This window comes from Arachis ipaensis, chromosome B3 (genome assembly GCF_059453495.1).
Source record: "Arachis ipaensis isolate K30076 ecotype BB chromosome B3, ASM5945349v1, whole genome shotgun sequence".
In the NCBI taxonomy this organism is placed as follows: domain Eukaryota; kingdom Viridiplantae; phylum Streptophyta; class Magnoliopsida; order Fabales; family Fabaceae; genus Arachis; species Arachis ipaensis.
In genome coordinates this window covers 14,533,947-14,557,759 of record NC_142438.1, presented here as the reverse complement: position 1 = coordinate 14,557,759, position 23,813 = coordinate 14,533,947, and the positions used below count along the sequence as shown (strand labels likewise).

Sequence of the window (23,813 nt, the reverse complement as noted above, 5' to 3'; positions counted from 1 at the left end):
GAGCGTGCTGTTATTTTTTAAATATTGTGTGAAAGTGAAAGGTGAAATTAGGATTACATTGAGATAGGATTTTGAGATGTGTCTTGGACTTTTTTTTGAATAATCCATTAAAGTTGGCTAATAATTGGCTGGTTGGGTATTGGTTACCTAGCGGAGTTCATTATTATTATTATTATTCAATCAGTTCGTGTCTTCCTTATTGTTACTTGTTTTTCATTATTATTGTTTCCTATTGTTCCTTATTGTTTCTAGTAGCGTTTAGGTATTATCCGAAAAAAAAAAAACAAAATATTCAATAAAAAAAAAGTGACTTGTGTTATCGTTAGAAAAAAAAATCTTTAGGAAAAAAAATTATCATTTTTATCATTTTGTATTCTGTATATTTTGTCTTTTATTTCAGTCATATTTTCTTTTATCATTGTGTCAGATTTTCTCTAATTTTTATTATTTTTATTTGATTATTTGATTTTTAAATGCAATAATTAAAGAGATTCAAGAGTGATAAAAGGCAAGAGTGGTGAGTTCAATAGATGGTAAAAGTCAATTTTGAGAGTAAACACGAGTGTCCATCCTTGAGTAAAACACGTGAAAAAGTGATTGCGAGATCCTTCCTATAACAGTTTGCAGGTTTATCGCTATAGCGGGCCACCCAGAAGATACTCTAGTTGATATGGGGATAATGCAAAGGGTTATTCAACACTTAATTAATCGCTTGAATGAATTGGAGGAATAGAGACAGAAGGTGATACAGACATTGTCGAAGAGTACTAAACACGAACTTTCAAGAATCAGCATCAGAATCATGTACATTCTAATGAGGACTCTGATGGGATTACAACATCTCAATACAAAAGTCACGATAGCAATATCAATGCCATTAAAATGCAAATATCACCATTCAAAAGGAGAAATGATCCTAAAGTTTATTTGGAGTGGGAACGTAAGGTGGAAAGAATTTTCGCTTGTCATAATTACTCAGAGGCAAAGAAGGTTTGCTTGGGAGCAGTTGCATTTTTTTATTATGCCTTGCTTTGGTGGGATGAACTAGTGAAGACAAGACGGCGGAATGATGATCACCCTATTGAGACTTGGGATCATATGAAGCACCTCATGAAGAAGAAATTTGTTCCTTCGTACTACTATGGGAAAGTGCATCAGAAGTTACATAGGTTGACTCAAAGCTCCAAGTCCGTTGAAGACTACCATAAGAAAATGGCGATTGTTATTATCATTGCCAACATAAAAAAGGATAATGAGGTTACTATGGCATGATTTATTGGTGAGTTGAATAGAGCGATTGCTGATGTGGTGGAGTTACATCATTATGTGGAGTTGGAGGATTTAGTCAGTATGGCATTGAAGGTGGAGATGCAAAAACAAAGAAGAGCACCAAAGGAATTGTCTTATGCTCATCCAAAATGGGTTCACACAGAGTCTCATAGTGATGACACAATAAAGCTTAAGTGCGCAGAATCCAAGGAGAAGTTGTTTGATGCTACAAAGAAGAAGGATAATTCTAACTCTTCTTCATCTGCTACCTCTAGGAATAGAGATATTAAATATTCAAGTATCATGATTTGGATCATTATGCTAGTGATTATCTAAACAGGAAGATGATGATTATTAGAGGAGGTGATATTGTGTCTGATTCTGATCAAGGTAATAACTCTGATTATGATAGTATGCCACCTTTAAAGAATTATTTTGATGGTGATGTTGAGTATGCAGCTCACGATGAATCTCTTGTTGTTAGGCATGCCATAAATTTGCAGGTGAAAGAAGATAGCTTACAGCAACATCCAAATTTTTTCACATTAGATGTTTGGTTGGTAAAAAGGTGTGTAGTTTGATTACTGATGGAGGGAGTTGGACTAATGTGGTCAGTACACTTATGGTGGAGAAATTGAACTTGACATGTGTTTGGCATCCTAAACCATATACATTGTAGTGGTTGAATGACAATGGTGAGATAAAGGTTGACAAGCAGGTGACATATGCATTCTCTGTGGGGAAGTATGTTGATGAGGTATTGTGTGATGTGGTGCCAATGTAAGCTTGTCATTTATTATTAGAGAAACTTTGCCTATTCGACCCGTCAAGCATTCCATGATGGTTACACGAATCTGTTTTCTTTAGATTTTAATGGTTGTAAGATCACTGCTCCATTATTACCTAAGGAGCTTTACCTTGAACAATTGAAGCTTCAACAAGATTACCAAGAAAAAAAATAGGATATGAGGTAAAAGAAAATTCTGAGAAAAAAAGGACCTTGAGTGAAAAGTATTTAGCAAAAGGTCCAAAGGTGAGTGAAAGGAAAGACGAGTGCATGCCATGAGAATAATGCGCATACAAAAAAATGAGAATTGAGAAAAAATTATATTTCTTTGCAAAAGAGAGTGGTTTAAAGAGTGCTTTAGTAGGCAAAGACACTATAATTTTAGTTCGGTTTCGAGCCACTTTATTATCTAACATTAAACTTAACCTAAAATTGTTAAATAGTTTCTTTATAGATGTCTTTCCTACTGACGTGCCAAGTGATTTGCCTCTATTACGAGAGATTGAGCACCAAATTGATTTTATTTCTAGAGTTAGTATTTTTAATAGACCAACCTATAGGAGTAACTCTGAGAAAACAAAGGAGCTTCAAAGGCAAATGAAAGAATTACTAGCCAAAGGTCATATCCGAAACAGTATGAGCCCATGTGATGTACCAGTTTTGTTGGTTCATGGTATTTGGCAGATGTGGGTAGATTGTCGTACAGTCAATAAGATTATGGTAAAGTATCGTTATCCTATATCTAGGTTAGATGACATGCTTGATGAATTATATGGTACATGCATATTCATTAAAAATTTGATTTAAAAAGTAGGTATCATCAAATTAGAATGTAACCAGGGGATAAATGGAAGACTGCATCTAAAACAAACATGGATTATATGGGTGGTTAGTAATGCCTTTTAGATTAACTAATGCACCTAGTACTTTTATGCATCTAATGAACTATGTTTTGCGAGATTTTTTGAATGAATTTGTTATTATTTATTTCGATAATATTCACATATATAACACTTATTTGGATGATCACTTGTTACATATTTTAGCTATTTTGGTAGTGCTTCGAAAAGAGCATTTATATGCCAATCTTAAAAAGTGCACATTTTGTATTGATAGAGTTGTGCTTTTTGGTTTTTGTTGTGAGTGCGAGTGGAATTGAGGTTGATAAGAAAAATGTGAAGACTATTCGAGAATTGCCAACGCCTAAAAAATATTTTGAGGTAAGAAGTTTTCATGGTTTAGCTAGATTTTACAGGATATTTGTAAAAAAAAATTCTACCATTGTTACACCTCTAACAGAAGTTATCAAAAAAGATGTTGGGTTTAAATGGAAAAAAGAACAAAAAATTGTATTTCATATCTTAAAAGATTTTTTGTGTTATGTCCCTAGTTTTGTTTTACCTAATTTTGATAAGCCTTTGAGATCGAATTCGATGCTTCTAGAATTGGTATAGGTATTATTTTGATGTAGAAAAAGTGGGCCATTGCATACTTTAATAAAAGGTTGAACTTAGCTCAACGCAAATATTCAACTTATGACAAAAAAATTGTAAACCTTGGTTCCAGCATTGGAGGTTTGGTAACATTACCTACTACCTAAAGAGTTCGTGATTGATTCACATGGATTATGAATCATTGAAGCACTTGAAAGGACAAAGTGAACTTGATAAAAGACATGTTAAATAGGTGAGATTTATTGAGACCTTTACATATGTGATTGCCTTTAAACAAGGTAAAGAGAATGTAGTTGCTATGTTTTATCTAGAAAATATGCTTTGATTACTATCTTTTTAAGTTGTTAGGATTTGAGTTTTTAAATAATTGTATGCAATTGATTCTGACTTTTTTGCTATTTATATCTCTTGTGAAGATGGTGTATTTAACACATTTAATTTTATAGACATGAAGGTTTTCTATTTCATAGTAATAGAATTTGTGTACTTGTTTGTTCTATTAGGGACTTACTTGTTATAGAATCACATAATGGAATTTGTTGTGTCATTTTAGTATGCGTAAGACTTTGTATGTGTTATCTGAATATTTTTACTGGCTACACATGCATAGAAATGTTAAAAAATTTTGTGCTAAATGTATTGTATGAAAATAGGCTAAATCTAAATCTTTACCACATAGTTTATTTTGTATACTCCCTTACCTGTTCCTATGCATCCGTAGGTTGATATTTCTATAGATTTTATTCTTGGTTTGTCTAGAACTAAAAAAAATAGAGATAATATTTTTTGTGGTGGTAGACAGATTTAGTAAAACGGTTCCTTTAATTGCATGTCATAAAATTGATGATGCAACAAATATTGTTGATTTGTTCTTCAGAGAGGTTGTGTGATTGTATGGTATTTTTCAAACTATTATTTTTTATTATGATGTAAAATTTTTGAATCATTTTTGAAGAGTGTTGTGAAATAAATTGGGAACCAAATTGTTCTACTACTTGTCATCTTCAAAATGATGGTCAAACTAAACTAGTAAATAAAACATTAGGGACCTTATTACATGCTGTTGTTGGTAAGAATCTGAAACTTGGAAATATTGCTTATTTTTTATTGAATTTGCTTATAATAGAACAATTCATTCTTTTATGAATTTTTTTTTGAACTTGCATATCCTTTAACTATTTTGGACTTATTACCTTTGTCTTTGAGTGATTTTGTTAGCTTGGATGGAGAAGGTAAAGTTGAAAAAGTTAAAACAATGCATTTGAAAGCACGCGAGTTGATTGAAAAGAAAAACTAGTTGACAGCTCAAAGGATGAATAAAGATTAATAACAACTTGTATTTGAACCTAATGATTGGATTTGGGTTCATTTGAGGAAGGAGATATTTTCTACTCAAAGAAAATATAAATTAGAAACAAGGGATGATGGTCCATTTCAGGTGTTAGAAATGATCAATGACAATGCTTATAAGATTGACCTCCCATGTGAGTATAATGTGTTAACTACTTTTAATGTTTCTAACTTATCTCCTTTTAATCAGGATACAAATTCGAGGAAGAATCTTTTTCAGAAATAAAAAAATGATACAAATTTCTTGGGACAAATTAAAAATTGTCATAGCTAATTGGTCCAATTACAAAAACAACATCTAAGGGAATAAAAGAAGATTTTACAAACATGGCTAAATTATTTGTTCAAGATATGCATCAAGAATTAGTAAGAGATTGGTAAATGATTATGGAAAGCCAAATGTCTTACTATTTTCAAATGGAAAAAGTTTGGGAACTAAAATATTTCAGCCATAATTAGGGTTGGAAGTGAGTTGAACTGAGTCGAGTTAGACCAAGCTCAAGCTCGACTCAAAAATTGAGCTTGACTCACGGCTCAACTCATTAACAATCGAGCCTATTTCTCATTAACAATCGAGCCTATTTCTTAAGTTCAAGATTGACTCACCGAAAGCTCATGAGCCGACTCGAGCTCACGAGTTGGCTTAAATAATAGGAACATAATCTATAATTTTATATTAATAAATTATAAATTATATATATTAAAAAATAATTTTTATATATTGTGTATCTATTAATTATAAAATTTTTATTTATATCCTACATCAAAATCATATAAAAAATAATTATAAAATTTTAAAGAAGAATATTAATATATGTAAAATTATACATTACTATTTTATATATATATATATATATATATATATATATATATATATATATATATATATATATATATAATCGAGCCAACTCATGAACTAATGAGTTGAGCTTATCCAAACTCAAGTTCGACTCATTTAATTTATGAGCTCAATTCCAGCCTCAAATTCGACTCATTAGCTCGCAAGCTCAACTTATTGAGTTAATAACGAGCCGAACTCAAGCTGACTCGTGAGCTTACTTGACTTACTTCTAACCCTAGACATAACTAACCAAAACTTTTTAAAATTGACTTTATTTATATAACTTAATTATATTTTAATTTTTTATTTTATTTAACTCTCTTATCACTCTACTTATTACACTTTTAGTGGCTCCGTATATTAATTATATTAATTATAATAACATATCCTAACTATTAAGTATCAACCGAATCATATATTAATATTCTCTTTTACAATTTAATATTCATATTTACGATTACAATAAAGACTAATAATAAGGAACTAAAATAATAATATTCTTTAAGTGACGTTAATTGTAATTGATTCATATAAGACAAAAATTTCATATAACCACTAATTTATTCATTCATCTCATTATCATTGGAGGCTGTCGAAATAACGTAAAGGTCATCTAGGTTAGAGACAAAAATCACAACTTTAGTATAGTTGAAGCACAATTAAAAACATCAACATTCAGGAGCAAAAACCACGATTATTATGCAGTTGGAAGCCTGATGCAGAAATAAAAAAGCTTGATGCATCAATTCGTGGAGAGATAATGAAATGGGCTTTAGAATGGAGGATGTTACATGTGTCGGATAAACATATGCATGCTAATTGATCTTTTTTATTGAAGTTTTTTTTAGTTTGATTTCAAACTCACCCAATAATATCGTTCACAGTCAATTAATTTATGAGAATATAAAAAATTACACTAATTCTAATGAGGTATAGTAATAAATTAATTTAATTTTAAATTATTTCATATATGTATCAATAAATTATATTTTTAAATTATTTTAATATTTTTTTAAAGACATTATACATGTAAATTATCCTATAATTTTTTAAATCACCGTTATTGATAATTTAGAAATTTGTTTTATGTTTTTCAAAGTAGAATAATGATTTATCCTATTTTTTAACACAAATATTTTTAAATTTTATCATATTTAAGTTTAAGAAAAGAATGCTAAATACTTAAATTTATTTATTCAATTGACAAATTTATTCATAATATTCATAATTTCATACACATAACATCTATAATTTTATATTAATAACATTCATAATTTCGTACTCATAACATTCATAATTTCATATATATATATATAATGTCTATAATTAATAAATTTTTATAATTATCATACTGAATTTTAATATACGTGTCTTATTATGTATTTTTCAAATTAATTATCTCATATATGCACTAATGGATCATAATTTTAATTATTTTAATATTTTTATTTAATATTCATATGTATGTCTATTTATTAATTTTAATATGCTGAGTTAATATTTTTTTTTAATAATTTATTTCTTAATTTTTGTTTATATTTTATATTTTATTTTTTATTTTATAATAATCTATATGTAAAATATGAGTTGTATAATAAAAGTTGTTAAAATTTTTTAATTTAACATCCATAATTTATATGTATAATATCTATAATTTTAAACACGTAATATCTATAATTAATGAATTGGTGCTAATTTATTATTTATTATTTTATTTTATAGGTAAAAAATTAATCATTTTAGACTTTTTTTATTTTTAATAAATAGAGACTAATTAAATTTAAAATATTTTTATTTTTTATAAAATGTATTAAGATGATTTGAGATTTTTTCTTAGAATTAAAAATATAAGTATTTAAAATTTTTATTTGAGAAAAAATTATAGAATTATGAATATAATAATGAAAGAGAGTTTTTTGAGATTTGATTCATATAAAATTTGGAATTGACTTTTGGTGTAAATGTAATTAAATGAGAGAAGATAGTTAAGTTAGGAGAGTGATTCACACTCTTTTATAAGTGTAAATGTTATTGATCATGTATTTTTATTTATTGTCTATAATATTTTAGCTACATAATATTACTCTTTTCAAATTGCATTGAAAGCTCTAATTAGTTAAGTTGAATCAAATAGGCATTATTTTATTAGTATTTATTTTAGGACTTATTTTATATTTATTTTATTCTATTTTACTTTTATTATTTTAAACCCAATTATGATTGGCCCATTTTATTTTATTAACCTTATGCATTAGGATTTTGGAATTAAGAAGTATAAAAATCTCTAAATTTTGTAGCTACTTTGTTTTTTAATTTTAATGAATAAAATTTTTTTAAATTTTTTTGAGAAATTTCAATGTTAATAAAAGAAGTAGAATAATTTTTTTAACTATTGTATCAGAAAATTAAATTGAAATAAAAGAATTTCTTTTTTTAATTTTCTTATCTTAAATTTCGCTCCAGATCAAGCTCATTTAAAAAATTGAACACAACATCAGAAATATGTTTAAAGTTATCTAAAATTCACTAGATTCTATTTATGAAAAAAATCACATAACTATATCCAAAATCGATATAATTTATTACAAAATGAATTGTATTGGTATGATTTTATTCTTCTATTTAATTTAATTTTATTTAAATAATTTAAAATTTAACATTATAAATTTTTATTTAAAATTTAAATAGACATACTTTAAAATAAAAATTTAATTCAATCCAATAAAATAAATATATTCGTATTATTGTAATTGTAATAGTATGCTTAATTATGTTTATTTGATTATATAAAAAATTAATGATTTAATTTTTTAAATTAGCTTATTTATAATTTAAAACATGAGTTAACATATATAGCTTATTTAATTTGTAAAATTTTTTACGTAAAACGGATCTAAAAAAAGTGTTACGAAATTAAGTAACAATAATTAAATCATATGTAGGCTAAAATAGTAGTCTTAAATTAACTAGATTATATCCAGATGGTTGTTATTAAAGGAAGGGAGCCACTTAAATAAAGACGCTTAAAACGTCTTTTTTTAAAGATGTTTTTAAGTAATTAAAATTCAATACATATAATTGATTAAACTATGTCATTTTTATCAAAATTAGATCAGATAAATTGATTTGGCCAAAAAATCAATAAATTATACCTTAAACCGGTCTAAATTTATTTTTTTATTAAAAATAATTACAATATTTCTATTATAAAAAATGACTAAAATATTCTTTTATATATATATATATATATATATATATATATAATATTCCTAAATTTTAATATTTTTTTACTTTTTTTGTATCGTTATAGGGTTAGAATTTAAGATTTTTAAAATTAAAATAATATAGTTTAATCAATTATATGTATTAAATGTTAGTTAATAACAAATATCTTTAAAAAAAGACGTTTTAAGCATCTTTATCGGAGTGTCTCCCTTAAAGGAAACCAATGAAATATGTCGTTATACGCATTTTGCGGCGGTTGGAATAAAAAACGCCGCAAAATGTAACATGACGAGTCACTTGACGTTACAGATAGCAAACCGCCGCCAAATACAATCCTGATTGAAGCATCGCCGCTAACCGCCATGATATGCGCCGCAATATGTCATTTGGCGGCGGTTCAAGAAAAACCGCTGTTAAATACAATCCTCATTGCAGCCTCGTCTCTAACCGCCGCGATATGCGCCGCAATATGTCATTTGGCGGCGATTTTGTAAAACCGCCGCAAAATTTCTGCCGCTATCTGCCGAATTTGTTGTAGTGTTCGATCGTTATATATATATATATAATTATTTTTCTTGTATTTTTATCTCAAGAAATTTATTTGTTGAAACTGAGATTTATTTATGTGAAAAAGAAAAAATATTTTGTGAGCGCTACTTAAAGATAAGAAAGTCTAGGGGCCAGCAGATTTTATGGTTTTTAGTCATTAATTAGCCATCAATAATTTTTTTAATAATGTGAGATTGCATCTAATGATGTAGAATCATTCAATTTTCTTTTGATAGTTAAATGCGGACCAAAATTTAACAAAAGTACTGCCCTCTAGCACTCCCCTTTAAAGATTAAGTAAATCTTTGATTGAGAAAATTATTCCTACAATAATTAATACAATCTGCCATATACAATCCATGACTTTCTAGTTTCTATTGGCAGAAGTGCTATATACAATCTGCCATAATTGTAGCTAGTTACATTTACATTCTGAATACAATAATCCTATGTATGCTTATAGGTAATAATTTAATTTGGTTTTGAGGATGGATGTGATTTGAAATATGCCAAAGCACCAACAAAAGGTGCATTTATATAGGTTGTAGGTTCTGAGTGCACAAAATCGGATCGAGAATCAGCATATTGATCATTGATATCAGGTCCCCCAACTAGAGCTCCAAGAAGGACATTGGGATTAGGGTTTTGGCTTTGAAAATAAGAGGATCCTCCTTTGCAATCGATGTGGCCACGCTGCATATCTATGGAAGGTAATGAAGATGCACGGTGATGTATTCTTTTTGGATACTTTTCTCCGTACCCTACCATGTATGACATCTTCAATGGGTTGCTTCCTAATATGTAATCCACCTACATGTGCATTTCCACCATCACTTCAACTTATTAGCAATATCTTCTTTTTTTCCCCCCTTTGTTAGGGTTGTTTAGTTCGTCAAAAATTGAATTCTTACAAACTCCTATAATGTTATTGCTTTTTGATACATTAATCAAAATTTATCTAAAAAAAAGTAGAATAAAAAAAAGAAATAGAATGATGAGTAGTATCAATCATGCTAAGTAAATATTAAAATCAGCTACTAAACTCAATTACTAATATAAAAAATACACATTAAAGATGAGTTAAATTATATATATTTATATATAAATATATAATAATTAATTTTGATGTGCAAATAATATTTTTGGAGTAGTATATTAACTCTCTCTTCTCTTTGTGCTATTAATACTTGTATGTTTTACATGTTTCTTAAATTTTAAAATATTTATCACATTTCTAGTATTTAGGTAATAGTAATTCTTTTAATCAAAATTACTTCTAATAATAATATACTTTTTAAAAATTAAATAAATATATAATTAATTTTATTAATTGAAATCTGTCTTTTTATGTAAAAATAATTTTGTGATACTTTTTTACTATTACTTAAATATTTACTTTTATGTTTTTAATCTGCATAATTTTTTTTTACTACAGTTATTGTAGAACAAATGAAGAAAAAAGAATGAAATAAGTTCAAAAACTAATAGAATTTATTGTTTTTTATTATTATTTTAATTTTTTTAATCTAGTAATTTAAATAATATTTTTTATTCTATATTTTTAAACATTATTAATTAATCATTAATAAAAAATAATAAATTTTTCTGACCTTTTATCATTTTCATAAAAAATAGCTAATAATAGTGAAAGACTGTTTTTTTTAACTAGTATTAATTTAATATGATAAATTTATGCAATTAATTAAGTATACCTGGCTTCTGGCAAATTGTATAAGTCGCGTTGGGGATATTGCAGAAGCTTTACCCCCACAGTCAACGTGTCTATTAACTTTGTTCAAATAGTCAGCATAAACCAGGAAAAGAAATGAAAATGCCGTTGCATGCTGCAAGTTACTCCCTCCTTGCTTGAACATAAGCCCTCCTACTCTCATAAACGCCATATATTAATTAACTTAATTAACCCACAATATATATTACTTGGTTTATTAATTAATTTGAGTACCTGGAGAGTATGAAACTGATAGGGAAGGCGATTCAGGTAGCACAGAACAGATAAAGTTGTCCGCATTAGAGTTACTACTATTACTAATCATAAGCTGTGGTTAATAAACAAAAACATATTAATTAAATAATATTCAGAATAATTAAAGGAAGATTAATTATATATTGCAGTACCGTAGAAAGAAGCACATTGATGCCAGCATCCTTGGAGTCCCATCCAAATTCAGCGAAGGTTTTGAGATTGTGAATGTTTTCGTCAATGTATTTCCGGTAATAAGAGTTTTTAGTAGCCTTGAACAACCATGCTGCTCCCCACACCAATTCATCCTGTATAGATTTCAAATACCATAATGAATATAAATGAAGCTTGAATAATATACTGTCATAATATGGAAAATTACACACCTGGTAGCCACTATAATCACAATAGAATGGGCATACCCAGTGTCCAAGGCCGTCATTGTAAGATCCTCTGTACTTATCTGCAAACTCAAACACCTAAATTGCAAATTAATAAGACAAAGAATAACAAAAATCAGCTATACATTATATTGGAATAATTGATGTTCAAATTAAATACCATTCTAGCTCTTCGGAGAAGCCTAGCAGAATAAGCAAGTTGATATCGTTTAAAGACAATGGAAGAAGCTGCAAGCGCAGCTGCAATCTCCGCCGAAACCTCAGAACCAGGGCACTCCTTGCTAACCGCATAGAAGGTTCTAGAAGTGTCCATGTCTTCAGGCCTCTGCCAACAATTGTGGTCACTGTAGGGATCACCAACCTGTACAACCACATAGCCAGGAACGCTAGTTGCTTTCATCAGGTACTCCGTGCCCCAACGAATAGCCTCTAAAGCGTGCTTTCGTTCTGCTCCCATGGAACTCCCGAACTGTATCACACTCCATGCTAGCATGCTTGTTGAGAATGCCATTGGAAAGTTGAACTTCACGTTGTCGCCGGCGTCGTAGTAACCGCCAACCAAGTCAAGTTTGCGGTACAAGTGGGACACGCCTTCCTGAAATTGATCGCCGTCGTGGACGGCGGAATCCTTCCTCCAAGTAACCCTCTGTGTTGGTGGCAACTTCCCTGACCTCTGAGCTTCAAAGAACAATATACTCTTTGATAATGCATCTCCATAATCGTGACCCCTGCTTCTCTCTGTCACCGTTAATAATATTAATGCACCAACCACTATCATAATCAAATCCATTCTCTGATCTCCCAGATTCAAGTTTAATTTCTGCTATTACTCGTATTCTTCAAATATATATAATGAATAGGATAAGAAATTTAATTGTTATGGTTCCCTTAAGAAGCTAAGCAAGGATTATTTATACGCAAGAGAAAGAAGTTACACACATAAAAACGCGGCGCATGCGTATCAAGTTAGTGAACTAATAATGTTTGTTCCAAATAAAGCATTAATACGGACACTAATCATTATATTATCTTACCACGAATATGGCGTCAAACACACTCATATGGCGGATTCTACTACTAGTATATATATTTCTTTTTTTAAATTTTTTTAATTTTTTTATTTAATTATACATAAAAATTAAAATTAAATAACATTTAATAATTAAAATAATATTAGTTGTCAATAATTCTTCTAATCGTCCTAATTTATATCGCTATTATATTAACATATGATTTAACGACTAAATGTCAATTCTCATCTATGATTAAATCATTTTCACACAAATATATAAAATAAGTTTTTAATATATATTTTTAATAATTAAATCATGACTAAAATAGACAATTTTGGTAATTATTATGATTTATTTTATATTTTCATTAATCAATAATTCTAATATAGATGTTATTTTTAGAAAAAAATTATGTATTAAATAATTAGATTTGTTAATACTTAAATTAAAAAAATAATTAGGTGATATAATTTAAATATAATAAATTAATAAAAAATCAAAATTATCCATAATGAGATTTAATATATTATTTTATTTAAAAAAAATTAATCACATGATATAAAATAAAAAAATAATAAATTAGAGATTTTATTCATAAAAAAGAATCAATTATGGAAATAACTAGGATATAATAGAGTATTAATATTAGATATAAAGAATTTAATAGGTAGAATTAAAAAGAGTCTTAAATAACATCAGTTATCTCTATACATCTATTTAAAGAAATAATAATTTATGATATATAATTGAAAAGTTTTAATATAATCAATTTGTTTGATATAATTTAAAAATTAGAATATTATAAATTAAAGATTTTATTTATAAAAAAATCAATTAAAAAATATACTACATAAATATAGTTTGAATAAATCAATCATGAGTATAGATATTTGAATATGTAAATTGAGTAAGAATTTGATGTTGAGGTGCGCTCTCGTGTGAATATTTGAATCACTTTTCTCCTACACATAATCAATCATAAAATAAAATTAGAAAAATGAGAATGTAACCAATTAAAGATTTCAATTATAAGAAAAAATATTAATTAAGAGATGTAACCAATATATATATAATAGGAATCAAATTGTCGATATGAATGTTTGACTAGAAAAAAATAGGTCTAAACTTGGTGATATTGCACATACATTTTATTTGATTCATGTTTTTGAATTAGTTTCTTTCTATATATCCTTTAAAGGAAAAATCAATCCTTATTCTTGGATATGTAATAAAAAAAATAATAAATTAGATTTTTTTATAGAAAAAACAATTAAGAAAAATATAATAAGATATAATATAATTATATGAATAAGATTAGGTGTGAAATATGATAATATAACATATTATATGATGAGTGTTTAATTTTTAAAATAGTTGATTTTAAAATAAATATTGGTGGATGAATATACATAATAAAGGAAAGAGAATTGATGTTGAAACAGTACTATGAAAATAATTTGAGTAAAGAAGAAAAATTTCAAACGGTGAAAAGGAAGCAAAAATAAAAAAAGTCAATATAAACTAGATCAATTAGTAATTATTATGGAATTTGATGTTAGTTGAGAAGAAATTAATGTAAAAAGTGGATATATAAAATAATTAAGAAGAAAATCTAATCGAAATATAATGAAAATTGAATAATGAGAATTGAGATTTTGAATAATATAATAATAATAAATAGGGTTGAAAAAGAATTTAAGTCGATCGTGATTTCGAATTAATTTTTTTATATTTATCCATTTAAAGAAATAATAATATATATATATAGATATCTATCTTATTTACTTTATAATATCTCTATTTTAGACATTTTGTTTATAATTATACTGTTGCATTGTAATATGTTAATTTTTATTTATCATACATGAATATGTAACATAAATTTATATTTTTTAGTAATTATTGAACAATATTTAGACAAAAAAATATAATATAGAATAATAAAATATGAATAATAATTAGATTATTAGAAGGTCTAATAATTTATCCTCCTAATACTTATGAGTAAAAATTTTAATATATATATATATGTATTATTTAAAATATTAAAAATATAAAAATACAAAATTTTATCAATTAAGAAATAATTAAAAAATAAGTTAAGACTCTTAATCATTTTTATATAAATTAAATAAATTAATAAAAATAATCTTAAATAATAATAATAATAATAATAATAATAATAATATAAATTAAATAGATATTTTTCGTATATTTCAAAGGTACCTACGCTAATAATTATTGATACTCGTTGTACTTGTGTTGCACTTCATTCCTTGCATTTGACCAATACAAAAAGGTGGTAAAATACTTGACATCAACGAAGGCATCCTATATTCGATGTTTGTCTTTTATTCAAGGGACGGCTTCTCAAAATATAATAAAGAAAAAACAACGTCCAAAACCAATGCAACTAACAATAATAATGTTCTACTTTCCTTTAGCTTTCTTATTTAATATTTAATAATATTGTTCCTTTGATTCCACTAACAGCTCTTGTAATTAGAGGAGTTTGGGTAAAAATTACATTATATGTGATTGCGCTACTCATAACAAATTAATCAATATTTTCTGGTCAAATAAAAGTTCAATCAATATCGATTTTGGGTAAATTTCACCTTCATAGTTAGTTGCATGTAATATTTTATTTTGTAAAGGCCTAATAGTGATTATGTAACCCTCTACATTTTTTGCTTTAGAAACGGATTTAGGGATTTAATATCAATAACTTTAATTTATAATTGAAGTAATTAGTAGTCTTTGAACCTTACCTAAATAATGTGGATTTAGTCACCAAAAAATACTAAGTCACCAAAAAAAAATAATGTGGATTTAAATATACATTTTTTCTTGTTTTTGGACATGTGGGTCAAATTCTTCTCTTTTTGCGCGATTGATGAAATGTCAAATTAGTTTTTAAAAAATAATTCGTTCTTTAAATCTGTCTTTGAAAATTTTATTAATAATAATCAAATTTATCTTTTAAAAATATTATAAATTAATTATTTTTATTATTTTATTATTCTATTAATAATTTTCGTCAACAATTAATAATATAAAATATTAATTAACAATATACATTATACCTAATATATCTAATTGGATGTTGAATAAATATATTTATAAAAATTTATCAATTTAGTTACTAAATTATATTGAAATTAAGATTTATGTAATTAGAGAAAAGAGTTAAATTGATAAATTTTCATAAATATATTTAACTAACGTCTAATTAAACATGCTAGATGTTATATATATTGTTAGTTAACATTTCAATATCTCATATCATTAACTATTGATGAAAATCATTAATAGAATAACAAAAGTACGAAAATGATTAATTTGTAGCTTTTAAAGAATTATTTTGATTTATACATTTTGTCATAGGCAAATTTGAAAAATAATCCATCTTTAAGATATTAATTTGACAATTAATTTTTAGTTAATTATTTTATTGATCATTGTAGTTTCATCAAATTTTTAATTAGGTTCTTATATTTTTTTAATTAAATTGTTAGATTGTTTTAATTTTGTAATTAAGTCTTTTTTATGTCAAAAACATTAAAATTAATTAAATATTTTTTTCGAAAAATATGTTGGCAAAGATATAATTAAGTTCTTAATCGTGAATACCTTCAATTTACAGAAAAATATTCAATCAATTCTAATATTTTTTATACACTAAAAAAATCTAATTACAAAATTAAAAATAATATAAAAATTTAATTAAAAAATTATAAAAATTTAATTATAAATTTAATAAAAATATATAAGTCCAACAAAATAATTAAATCTTAAATTTTTATGAAAATTTTTTCTTTCTTTCTTTTTTTTCTTTTTTTTCTTGGACTTGGACCTGGACCTGGACCTTACAGGCTTTTGGTTGAAATGGATTGGATAGTTAGTTGGCTCAATTAGAAATACTTTTTCGTAGTCAAAGTAGTTCTTCGAGTGTTTTCGATCAATCTAAATATCTGTGAATGGAGCTTGCCATGCCCAACAGATAATTTTTTTGTAATACTTGTAATAATATAATAGGCCTACCAAGTGTGTGTTTAGAAAGGATATTACCCAGTCCAAAAAAGAAAGGATATTACCGGACCCGGAAAAGACATATACTAAAGGGAACATTTAGGGTCAATACCAAAAAAAAAAAAAAAAAAAAAAAACATTTAGCATAAAATATATTTGTCTTTAACATATTAGATATAATTAATGTTTAGAGATAATTTTAATATAAATTAAAAATATGAGAGACACAATTAAATAAAATTAAATATTTAAAATATTTAAAAAAATTATGAATATTAAAAATAAAAAATATATTTTATCTGAACTTTTATATATTTATAGCAAAATAAAGATATATAAATAATTATATATATGATATGCTTAAAGAATATGATTGTGTATAGATTATTTTTGTCTTATATAAAAATATTTTAAGGACAACAAGAAACGAACTCCAGGCATTTTTGCTCATTAAAAGTTTAGTGGTTTTTTTTGTCAATACTTGTTTCGAAAACTTATTACCTAAATGATATTATTTTCAAACTATTTACTCAGACAAATTATGTGAGCAATTTGATTTCACTAAAAGGGATTAGATTTGGATTAAAGTTTGAGAAAGAAGGCACTTTTTCACTGAATAAATAGTTTAAAAATTATGCCATTTTGATAATAAAATTTTCAAACCGTAACATTGTGGTAATAAAGTTTTCAAATCGTAATGTGTGTGAAAATGTTTCATTTTTTGTGGATGATAGCTCGTCCTGCTCAGTGCTAAATTCGTTTTTTTCTGGACTGAATGAGATAATGTCGGCTCTTTTGAAAACGACGGTGGCGAACACCTGTAAAGACACTCCAATGCTCAAATTAGAGAGAAAATAAAATGAATACAATGCAACTCAAAGTGAAGAGCATACCTCCTCTTTTTTTCTGTCCGTTTGTTTATAAAGCTATTATATTTATAAGGCGGTTATGTTGTTGACCTAGGATCTTACTTATCCACATTCAACTATTTTTGGAGATGACTCCGTTTTAGTTCAAATTTTGTGCAGTTTGTTGTGCACGTTTATTGCAGTTTCAATTTATAGGTAGGCTCAGTTTAGATTTCGCCTAGGTTTTTGTCCATTGCTTTGCAATTTGAAGGATTGAACGTTATTTATGGGACGCGTGTTGGTGGTTGAGGTTGGCTTGGAGCCAGTTATCGACATCATGGTCTTGTAGGACCTCTTCCTGGCCAAGCTTCTACATCATCTACCTGCGAAATAACCGGAAATACAATTAAAAATGCTGCGAGGTTAGTTAGGATTTTCATTTACCTTTTTTTTCCATGTCTTTATGATTGTCCTTTGATTTAGAATGTTGACCAAGATCCTCTGTATTCTGTCTTTGTCCTCAGCGGTCAATATACTTGTCAATATACTTCCCGGTTGAGGTTAGGTATCTCCGTGGTTGCCTTGGCAAACCTCATCATGTAGTCTTTAAGACTTTTATGTTGTCCTTGCTTTATGGTGCTGAGATAGTCTGAATCGTACACATAAATCTTTGATGCGAAAAAGTTGTTGATGAAGAGATCGACTAGTTCGTCAAAACTTGATATAGAACCTGTAGGTAAATTAGAAAACCAGATCAAGGCAGCACCGTTTAAAAAGGTAGGAAATGTACGATAGAGTATTAGATCGGATGCACAGTTCATGAACATCATTGTACAAAACTTGATGACATGTATGTTGGGATCGCCAATTCCTTCATAAGGTTTCAGTTTTGTTGGTAATGTGAAGTTTTTGAACATTTGAAAGTTCATGATGTCTTTTGAAAATGGATTAGTCCTCTTCACCATTATCTTCATGGAGGTTGTTATTATAGGCTTAGCTTCTAATGTGTGCTCGTCTTGATCATCTTTGTTCTCAGTGTTCTTGTGCTCCTCTCTCTTACTTTGGTTGTTTTGCTTCTGACGTAATAGGTCGGCCATTCGTTGATTTTTTTTTTTTCTCGTAGAGATTCGTGGATGGCCAATAGTTCAACTTGAGTGGGGGGAGGAGGGGGGTTGTTAGGCTCGTCCGCCATGGATTATGACCTACAAAAAAGTGGCGACAATGGGATAGGAGAGATGAAGGTAGGGTTAGTTTATTTAGAACTTAGATTTCATGATGAACGTCAAATGTTCCTGTGCGGATGGCCGGCTTTAAGGTAAAGCTCGTCTTGTTCAGTGCTGAACTCGTCTTTTCCTGAGTTGGATGAGGTACGTATACGTCGGCTCCTTTAAGAACGGCGACATTGAACACCTATAAAGATACTCCAATACTCAAATTAGAGAGAGATAATGGAATGAATACAATGTAGTTGAGTGAAGAGCGTACCTCCTCTTCCTTTCCATCCGTTTATTTTTTATAAAGCTATTATGCTTATAAGGTTGTTATGTTGTTGATCTAAGATCTTGTTTATCCATGTTCAAACTATTTTTGGAAATAATTCCATTTTAGTTCAAATTTCGTGCAGTTTGTTGTACATATTTATTGTAGCTTTGATTTATAGGTAGGCTCAGTTTAAATTTATAAGTAACGGATCATGTTTAATTTATATAAATTGATTCAGAGCAAAAATGGCATTATAATATCGATGGATGTCATAATCAAATCCATTCTCTGATCTCCCAGATTCAAGTTTAATTTCTGCTATTACTCGTATTCTTCAAATGTATATAATGAGAAGGATAAGAAATTTAATTGTTATGGTTCTCTGAAGAATCTAAGCAAGGATTATTTATACGCAAGAGAAAGAAGTTACATACATAAAAACGCGCGCATGCGTATCAAGTTAGTGAACTAATAATGTTTGTTCCAAATAAAGCATTAATATGGATACTAATCATTATATTATCTTACCACGAATAAGATTTTGGTGCCAAACACACTCATATGGCGGATTCTATATATATATATATATTTTAATTATTTTAAAAAAAATATTTTTTATTTAATTATACATAAAATAACATTTAATAATTAAAATAAGAGTTAAATTTTAAAATAGTCTGTAAACTTATATTCGAATCTTAAAGTAATTCTTAAAATTAATAATTATTTAAATTTATCTCTGAAATTGCCTTCCAAAACTCATAGTAGTCTCTAAAATAATTTTTGTCCATCCTTATCATTGAAGAAAATTGAAACAACGTCGTTTTGTATTATTAAAAAAAAACACCTGAGTCTCCCTCTCCCTCTCCTCCTCTTCCTCCCTTCCTTTTTTTTTTTTTTTCCTTTCTTCTTTATTATTTTCTGTTCCTTGGCTTCTCATCATCACCCCCTCATTGCCAACGAGCCACTACCAAATGACTCACATCCTCTCTTTCTATCTCGCCAATCTCTCACTGACGCAGAAAAATAGCAAAATAGATGATAGTCTTTATTCTTTCTCCTTCCAGCAAGAACATGGTACAAGTCCAAAAGACTTATCATCTTTTTTATCTTTTTCTTTGCGTGTTTGATGAAGAAAGCGAGAAGTCCAAGAAGCAAAAAATAGTTGTAAGAGGTGAAAGATGCATACTTTGGTGAAAAGGAAGGAAAAGTTGAGATAGACATTAGTGGGTGGTCAAAGAGGGATGCCAGAGATAAGAGAAAAAGGGATAGTGAGCGTTGGGGAAAGGGAAGGGAAAAGGGAGGCTCTGTTTTTATATATATATATATATATATATATATATATATATATATATATATATATATAATACAAAACGATGTCGTTTTAATCTTTTTCAATGGCAATGATGAACGGAAATTATTTTAAAAACTACTATGAGTTTTAGAAGACAATTTTAGGAACGAATTTGAGTAATTATTAATTTCAGGAATCACTTTGAGACTGGAGTGCAAGTTTAAAAATTACTTTAAAATTTAACTCTTAAAATAATGTTAGTTATCAATAATTCTTCTAAGCCTCCTAATTTATATCGTTATTATATTAACATATGATTTAATAATTAAATATCAATTCTCATACATGATTAAATCGTTTTAACAAAAATATATAAAATAAGTTTTTAATATATATTTTTAATAATTAAATCAGGACTAAAATAGAAAGTTTATTCATTATTATGATTTATTTTATATTTTCATTCAATAATTCCAATATAAATGTTATTTTTTAGAAAAAAATTATGTATTAAATAATTAGATTTGTTAATATTTAAATAAAAAAATAATTAATTAGGTGATATAATTTAAATATAATAAATTAATAAAAATCAAAATTATCCATAATGAGATTTAATATATTATTTTATTTAGAAAAAATTAATCACATAATATAAAATAAAAATATAATGAATTAGAGATTTTATTCTTAAAAAGAATTAATTACGGAAATAATTAGGATATAATAGAATATTAATATTGGATATAAAAAAATTAATAGGTAGAATTGACACTACAAGAAAAATGGTGAGCACCGTTGGATTCATCAAATAAATTTGTCGATAATCAGTTTACCGTTGTCTTAGAATTGACGATATAAATGGCGCAAAAAATTGTTTATTAGTGGATTATTTTCGTCTGGCGCTAATTACCAGCGAATTTTACGTCGGTTTTTTCGATGAATTTGTCGAGACTTGAGTTAGTTGATAATTAACATCGGATTAACTTTTGCGCCATTTCAAGTATTAGGTGCCAAGTTATCGTCGGATTAATCTGCCGGTAAATTCATCGGTAGTTATTTTTATTTTAATTTTTTGGCACAATTAAGTCATAATTAGTAGTCAAATTAAAACTCTTGTTAACAAAATTGTTAGCAGAAATCTAAAATGATCATTAATGAATAAATTATTTTAATAAAAATAAATAGTCTGAATATAATAATATGTCACAGAAGTAGAATACAATGAAATAAACAAACAAAAAAATAAATCCCTAAACCCTACAGATCCCTGTAATCGTCGTCGCCGGGGTCTTCCTGCTGAGACGGCGGAGTAGGTGCCGACGTCAGTGTTCAACCAGTGGCGTTGCCACTGGAACCATCAGCATTGCTACCTCTAGCGCGCATCTGCTGGTTGTACACCTCCATTTGCTCTCGCAAACGATCTAGCTGCTCTAACTTCTCTGTTAGGTCCGAGCTGATGGCAACGACTCCTCCCACACATGCAAGAAGGTCGTTCTACCTCTACTCAAATTGCTCCGCTTGTTGGTGAAGCTCCTGTATCAGCTTTTGCACCTCCTCCCTCAAGTCGATAATTTCATGGGGATCGGCAGGGCTGGTGGCAGAGGCAAAGGAAGCCATCAACGTGGAGGAGTTGAGGCCACTGGCAAAAAATGATCCCAACCCAAAGCGGTGATTCTTGTGGGGTTCAGAGGCGGTCTCATGCTAAACCCTATCAGGATCTATCACTGAGGTCTCGAAGCCGGTTTCGTCATTTCCATTAGGATAATAGTTAATTAAATTTAAACCAAATAAATTTAAAACTTAGGATTAATTTAAATTCACAGACCCCTTGCCAACAAATCTCTCCTTGTTAGCTTTCAAAGTATGGGTATACTACTTGAAGGTCTCCGCCAATGTCGCCTCATGATCCAACGACTTAGACTACAATTGTATCAACCAATAAAATAAATCAACAAATTAAACAACTAATTCAAGTAACTGCTAAAAAATTAAATATTACCAAACTACTTACTAGTCTGCTCTTCGTCTTCATGAAGGTTGCGATCCACCCGTATACTTCGACGACCTGGGCAAAGCCCTGTTGGCGAGGTTCGTCAGACAGCGACGGTTGAACCCCTCATCATTTCTAAAATGGGACTCCAGTTTCTTCTTGATGGATGGATGGATCCATCTTGTTAGGTGGTCGCACCCCCGAATGCTGCTCATTATTTGCTGAATCCGTTTAGCTGCCTGGTGATCGTAGAACTTCCTCATCATGAGATTATGTTCCGCATCCCATATGAATTTCAACTGCACAAAGTAATTTAACAATATTATTTAGTCGGGATAAAATACAATTCAAATACTGTTAATTAATTTAACGTTATTGGGTTCTTACGACTCACTTCTGAAACCACCGCTCTCTGATCTCAGCCGGAATCATCGTGTACCTCGGTCAGGGGCGGTCATACATTGACTTAATAACCTCCTAGATCTCCTGTGTGCAAGCATTATTGTTTGGTGCAAACCTATTAGAAAGAAAATCTAACATTAACAAGCACATAAGCACATAAACTTAAGATTAACAAACATAAGATTAAAAAATTATATGTACTCACGCTTGCATGTCATCAGGCCAAATCCTCAGCCGGATGACAGGCAGTGATGGAGGAGCATCCTGCTGGGAGCACTGGAGGAATCATCTACCACGGTATCCATTGCTGGATTTGCAGGGGGCGTAGGCGCGTAGTAAAGGGAGGCACGTAATTCGGATTTGGGACCATGATAAACTATTGGTCCACTGGACCTGCCTGTGACATCACAGGGGTCGACGGGGTAGTCGGGGCAGGGGCGATGACTGAACAGTCCCTGAAAATTCGGTGGAAGCCCTCCCTCAACCACGACCACAAGACCCACTCGATCTACCTCTGCTACCTATCGTCATGTCTGCAAAGAGAACATATTATTAACACTAATCAGCATATATACTACACAAATAATTCAAAATTTAGATTATTTCAAAAAAATATTGGTATAATCTCCCCTAAAATTTGACATATATTCACTTTTACAGTTCCATAAATCCAACCAACCTCAATCCATAGCATCATCAGTTAAAACACAATTAAATTCACAATATTTCTAGCAAAATATATTAACTTTTTTCATACTTGAATTTATATTATATACACTACAAGAAAAACGTTGAGTACCGTCGAAAACAATCGAACGGTATAAATCTCACCGGTAAATGTTTACCTTCGGATTTATTCCATTCGACGGTAATTATCGTCGAATTCTCCAGC

The 23,813-nt window shown here is 28.4% G+C and overlaps 1 protein-coding gene and 1 pseudogene across 1 annotated transcript; one reads left to right on the top strand and one right to left on the bottom strand.

Annotated features, from left to right (window-relative positions):
* Positions 1-1,350: 1,350 nt before the first annotated feature.
* LOC148569894 (uncharacterized) lies at positions 1,351-3,667 on the top strand (annotated as a pseudogene).
* Positions 3,668-9,835: 6,168 nt separating this feature from the next.
* On the bottom strand, positions 9,836-12,647 carry LOC107632563 (endoglucanase 8-like). The gene is made up of 6 exons (XM_016336231.3): positions 12,018-12,647; positions 11,843-11,935; positions 11,612-11,764; positions 11,439-11,532; positions 11,188-11,357; positions 9,836-10,285 (listed from the first exon to the last, which is right to left on the bottom strand). The coding sequence occupies exons 1-6, from the start codon at positions 12,645-12,647 to the stop codon at positions 9,947-9,949; spliced, it is 1,479 nt and encodes a 492-aa protein (XP_016191717.1). The 3' UTR covers positions 9,836-9,946.
* Positions 12,648-23,813: the final 11,166 nt, after the last annotated feature.